Source organism: Belonocnema kinseyi, chromosome 2, assembly GCF_010883055.1.
Source record: "Belonocnema kinseyi isolate 2016_QV_RU_SX_M_011 chromosome 2, B_treatae_v1, whole genome shotgun sequence".
NCBI lineage: Eukaryota > Metazoa > Arthropoda > Insecta > Hymenoptera > Cynipidae > Belonocnema > Belonocnema kinseyi.
Window position 1 is genome coordinate 107,533,005 of NC_046658.1, and position 6,144 is coordinate 107,539,148.

At 26.8% G+C, this 6,144-nt stretch overlaps 1 protein-coding gene across 1 annotated transcript in view; it reads left to right on the plus strand.

Annotated features, from left to right (window-relative positions):
- LOC117168102 (breast cancer anti-estrogen resistance protein 3) overlaps nucleotides 1-6,144 on the plus strand; it is a 45,706-nt gene that overhangs the window by 5,376 nt on the left and 34,186 nt on the right. The window contains exon 2 of the mRNA XM_033353479.1: nucleotides 5,207-5,432. Coding sequence (XP_033209370.1) covers nucleotides 5,207-5,432 — 226 coding nt within the window. The remainder of the gene's footprint in view (nucleotides 1-5,206; nucleotides 5,433-6,144) is intronic.

Consider the following 6,144-nt stretch of genomic DNA (forward strand, 5'->3'; position numbering starts at 1 on the left):
GGGGGGGGGGGGGAGTATTTTTGAATATTGTCTGACATAAAGTGGTGGATTACGTTGTCAAAAACATTTTTTACCACTATTTGGTCGAGAGTTGATCTACTTTATTAAAAATTAATTTCTTTGATCGGAAATTAAACTATTCTGTTGAAAATTAGTTGTGTTTTTTTTTGTTGAAATTGTCATTTCGTTTTGGGTAGAAAGTTCAGACCTTTTCGTTTAAAATTCAACGATTTTATTGAAAATTGATGCAGTTTGTTGAAAATTCTTCTTTTGTTTGTAGAAAATAATTACTTCTGATTCAAAATTTAACTATTTGATTAAAAGTTGATCAACCTTGTTGAAACTTCATTTTTAAACAAATATGTTTTAGTTGTGAATTCAACTGTTTTGTTGAAAATTCAACTTTTTTATTTAATTAACTGTTCTAAAATGAAGGTGAAAATCTATTTTTGGTTGAAATATCATCTATTATATTTTTCGATGAAAATTCATCTTTTTAGCTGGTAATTGATTATTTTTGGTAAAAAAATTGTTTTTGTTAGAAAATTAATATTCTTGGTTAAAAGCTTATATATTTGTTTAAAACTTCGTTTTCTCATTACTGTACAAATTATTATTTTTTTATTAAAAATGCATCTTTTGGGTTGAAAATTAATCTGTTTAAGTAGAGCATTCAAGTTTTTATCTGAAAATTATTATTTTTTGTTAAATTGAACGATTTTTGGTTTTAAATGGAAATATGCTTTGGTTAAAATATTTGGTTAAATTTTTTTTTATGTTGAAAACTGAACTCTTTGTTTACAAATTTTAACTGTTTCGTTGAAAATTAATTTTATTGTTAAAAACTCATAGTTAAAGTTGAAAATTCAACTGTTGTATAAAAAACTAATCTTTTTTTATGGAAAATCGATTCTTTTAGTAGAAAATTTAATGTTTTGGAAGAAAGATGAACTGCTTTGTAGTAAGCTCGTCTTTTAGTATTGAAATACAATTTCTCAAAGTGAAAATCTAACTATTCCATTTTATTTTAAAAACTGATCTTTTTTAATTAAAAAATTCAAATATTTGGTTGAAAATTGATCAATTTCGTTTATAATTTTTCATTTTTGGTAGAAAATTAATTATGTTGTAGAAAAACATTTTTTTGTTTGTTAAAATTGCAACTGTTTGTTTGAAAATTAATTTGGTTAAGTTAAGGATTCAAGTATTTGGTTGAAAACTTATAACTTTTTCGATTAAAATTTCAACTACTTTATTAGAAATCTTTTTCTTGTAGGGTTAAAAACTAAATTTGTTAGCTGCCAGTTTGACAATTCGGAAAAAATTCAGAAAAATGCAGAAAAATTATGTATTTTGCTGAAAATTTGTATTTTTTGGTAGAAATTAAGCTTCTTGGTCAAAAATTCATCTTTTTATGGATAATTAACCCCTTCGTTGGCAGAGAGAATTCGACATAAAGTGCCCAAAATGGCAGGAAAATTTGTTATCTTAAAAATTTGTATCCTGGGGTTTTTGGGATCGCTGAATTTTGACTTCAAATTCTGATTCAGCCACCTCAAAAACCCAGAAGTACCGAGATTGATAAGTACCAGTTTTGTGGAAAATACGTTTTCTTAAATTAAAATTTAATTTCTTCTAATGAAATTTAAACTACTACTCCATTTTCGGTTGAAAGTTTTTGGTAGAAAATTAATGTTTTTTGTTGATAACTCACCTATTTATTTATAAATTTATGCCTTTTTCTTTTAAAAAATCTTATTTTTTGTAGAAAATAAATCTTCTTGTTTGAAAATTCGTCTTCTTTATTTGAAAATGTATTTCTTTTGGTAGAAATTTCATCTCTTTTTATTTAAAATTCAACTGCAGGGTTCAGAATTAATTAGTTTTGGTCGAGTATACAACTATTTTGTTAAAAATTAGTATTTTTGTTCAATTGAACTATTTTGTTTTAAAGTGAACATCTTTTCTTGGTTAAAATATTAACTATTACATAGGTTGAATCACTAGCAAATTTGATTAGTTTAGACTAGACTTTGTCATTTTGTACTTTGCTCATCATTGTTATTGCATTATAGCATGTTTTCTTTTGAGATATTAAATGTATGCTACTTTTCTGTGCAAATGTTCTTTTCAATCAGGTGTAAATTTTCATCATTTAAAATTTCAACTCAGAATATTATAGCATACGATGGTCGCAATATGTTAACTGATTTCCTTTGAATATTAAAGCAGATGGTCAGAGTGACGCGATATCGATTTATGATAAAAGAAATGTTTGATAAGTAGAAGAGGTCTTTGTAGCCTACTCATACCTACACTGAAAAAAAATGATTTGAATAAAAGAAAATTTCTTTGATTCAAAGAAATGGCAGGGCCGAACATAGCAGAAAAAATATTTCTTTAGTTTAAAGAAATTTTCTGTTTGGGTCTAAGACACGCAATGCTTGAACCAAAGAAATATTTATTTGTCGAAATATTTTTTAAACAATATAAATTGTTCATTAATTTTCTTTGTTATAAATAAATGCTTCTAATGGAAATAAATAAATAGACTCGAGAACCAATTGCTATTCTGAGACTATTATATCTTTCCTTCAAACGGTATTCAGTACAAATGAAGTATAAATCAATTTTCTTCTCTTATGATGAATTATAATAAAAAGTGCATTTTTTAGGTGCAAGAATTATTTCAATCTAGAGTATTCATTGCAGTAAAGGGAAACCCGTATGGAGAAAATAATCATTAAAATTGCAGGAATTTATCAATAGTATAGATTACACGTTATTATATGAGTAATAGAAATGAATTTATAGATATTTTATCCTTAATCGTGGCATTTATTATACAAAAAACAGGAAAGAAGAAACAGTCCAGTCACATGACAAATAATGAGCAAATCATTTTAAAAAAATTCCGTGTTCTTCTTTGGTGCAGAACGTCATTCATTATGTATCATTTTGATATCAAGTTGTTCTCTCCAACATTTGTTTCTTGTAAAATCTCATCAAAAGATCTCAGACTTCATACGCTTTTTCCAATTTCCCTCTTTTCCTCTTTTTAACAAATTAATATTTTTTTCTATTATAAAAACTTCCTATTTTCCCCCTTTTCTCGGTTTTTAGCTTATATGCGAACCAAATAATGCCGAGTACTGTTTGGTTAAAAATTTAATTATTTTGTTGCAATTTCGTTTCTTTTGCTTAAAAGTGCAACTATTTGGTTGTAGATGAAACTGTTTGAAAATTAATTTTTGTTGTTGGAAATTCAATTATTTATCTAAAAATCAACATTTTTGTTTTAAAATGCATCTTTTTTGTAGGAAAGTTGTCTTTTTGGCTTGGAAATTTATCAATTTGATTGATTTTTCTCATTTTTCACTGAAAAATTTTTCTTGGTGGAAACTTCGTCTTTTTGGTTTGAAAATTCATCTCTTTTGGTAGAAGCTTGTTCTTGTTGAAAACTAATTTTTTTCTTTGGTTGAAGATTCATCATTTTAATTACAAATTTGTCTCTAGATTAAAATTTAATTTTTTTTAAACTGAATCATTGTATAAAAATTTTATTTCTCAGGGTAGAGAACTCGTATTTTTTGGCAGAAAATTTAACTACTATTTAGTTGAAAATTCCGCTATTTCATAGAAAATTGGATAATTTGGTTGATCTTTTTTTGTTTTTTGACTGACGAATCTTTCTTGGTTGAAACTTCATCTCTTTTGCTAGAAATTTGATAATTTTTTAAATAAAAATACAACGGTTTACTCTTTGTTGTATTTTTTGGCCAAAAGTGTAATCATTTTGTTAAAAAGTCATCTTTTGGGGTTAAATTCCATTATTGTTGTAGAAAATGCAAGCACCTGGTTGAGGATTCCCCAGGTTTCTAGAAAATGTTCTTTTCGCTTGAAGATTCGACAATTTGGTTGAAATTCTTGTCTTGTTTTTTTTTTATAAATAATTTTATTCAAATCAAAATTGATTAATTCTATTTTTGGTTAAAAATTGATTTTTATAATAGAAATTTAAACTATATACGATAAAAATAGAATGCATTTTGTTTACAATTCATCTTTTCTGGTAGAAAATTAATCTTCATGGTTAAAAATTCAACTATTTTGTTCAAAATTCATCCTAATTTATTCAAAATTGATCTCTTTTAGAGAGATATTTCCTATTTTTTGTTAGAAATGTAACTTATTAAAATTTAATAACCTGCTTTGGTTGAGTATTCAACTTTTTTGTAGAAAATTTGTCTTTTTAGCTTGAAAATTGCATAATTTTGTTGAATTTTTTTCTTTTTGTCTAAAAAATATTTCTTGGTTGTAACTGTATCTTCTAGGTTTAAAAATTCAACTCTTCGGCTAGAAATGCCACATTGTTTTGTTGCAAATTTATATTTTTGTTTAAGGATACGTAATTATAGTTGAAAATTCATCCCTGGTTTATAATTGAATTATTTTGTTGAAAATTCGCCGTTTTGGGTTAAAAATTCTATTTGGGTAGAAAATGCCACTATTTGGGTGAAAAGTCAACTGGATTCTAGAAAATTTCACTTCCGCTTAAAAATTCGATAATTTGGTTAAAATTCATTTCTTTTTTGACTACAAAATATTTCTTAATTCAAACTTCGCCATTTTGGTTTTAAAATTCCTCTATTTAGCTAGAAATTTTATTCATTTTCCTTAGAAATTCATATTTTTGGTTGGAAGTTGGGTGGAAGTTGAACTACTTTGTTAAAAACTATTTTATTTGATTGGAGGTTTATCATTTTGGTTAAAAATTCACCTCTGTATAAAAATGTAATTATCTTGTTGACAATTCGTCTTTTTTGGTCAAATATTAATCTTCTGGGTTTGAGGATGCTGACTATTTTTTAAAAATTAAACAGTTCCAAAAATTAAGTTTTTAAATAAAAATTTAACAAATCCTTTTATGTTAGAAAATTGATCTTTTTTAGTTCAAAATTCCTGTTTTTGTTTGCAATTTTTTTATTTATTTGAAATTAATATATTTGTAATTGAAATATTAGTAATTTAAAGTGTTTTACATTGAATTCAATTGGGTACCTACACTAATGTTATTCATAAGTATTGATATATTATAGGGAAAAGAATGTGCAGAAGAAGGTATCTGTTTTAGAACGATGCGTTATTTGATCTTTGACCTATATTATAGAAGGATCTAATTATCTTTTCATGAATCACTACATAGGTATTGCGTGGAGTTTCCGGTTCCCGTCCATGGGTACTCTCCATAATTTTGGCACCAGTGGGCGCCGGCGGAAACGAGATGACCTTTCTACTTCCGTCTCATGCAAAGACTTACGTCGAAACAGACATACTCTTCACCTGCAACCGGACGTGAATGTGCAACGAGAACCTTCGTTGATTATTATTACACCACCATCTCCCGAGAGTGAATCCAGATTTAATGGACGGTAAGTGGCCTATTTTAGTTCTTATATTATGAATCGAAAAGTTCTAACTGTTTAAATTAAGGGCACGTGACACTTATCCGATGTCTACTTTACCGATATTTTTTTTATCACACCAATACCACACAAAATGAGATATTGATCTAAAATTTCGGAAAAATAAGGAAAAGGGACTAAAGAAAGTTTATGAACTAATAAATGACAGGTCCGAAAAAATGTCGGTAAAATAGGAATCGGATAAGTGTGACATGCCCTTGAGAAAACTCGGTTTTTTACTTTTTTCTTAATACGAGATTTAATCCAACCATCATCCTGAATGATGTTTAAATTATTATAAAACATGCAATTTGCTGTCAAGGTTCCTTTGCGATTCAAAAACTTTTATACCGGGTGTTAAAATTAATAAAAACAATATTTGGAGAAAATAGTGTTAAATTTGTTTTTAATTCTATATTTTGTAAATAATTATATATATGTATATATATATATATATGTATATGTATGTATGTATGTATGTATGTATATTTGGGGGCCGTTCATTTTTCGGAACGGTAAAAATTAAGAAAGGTAAAATTTCAGAATGCGTTATAATACATAATGGTGAAACTTAGGAATATCAAAAAGTAGGAAAGAGCAATAAGTCGGAAATCCAAAACTCTGAAAGATATTTCTTCGGAAACCAAAGAAGTGGAATGGGTGGAAATTCAGAAGCGTT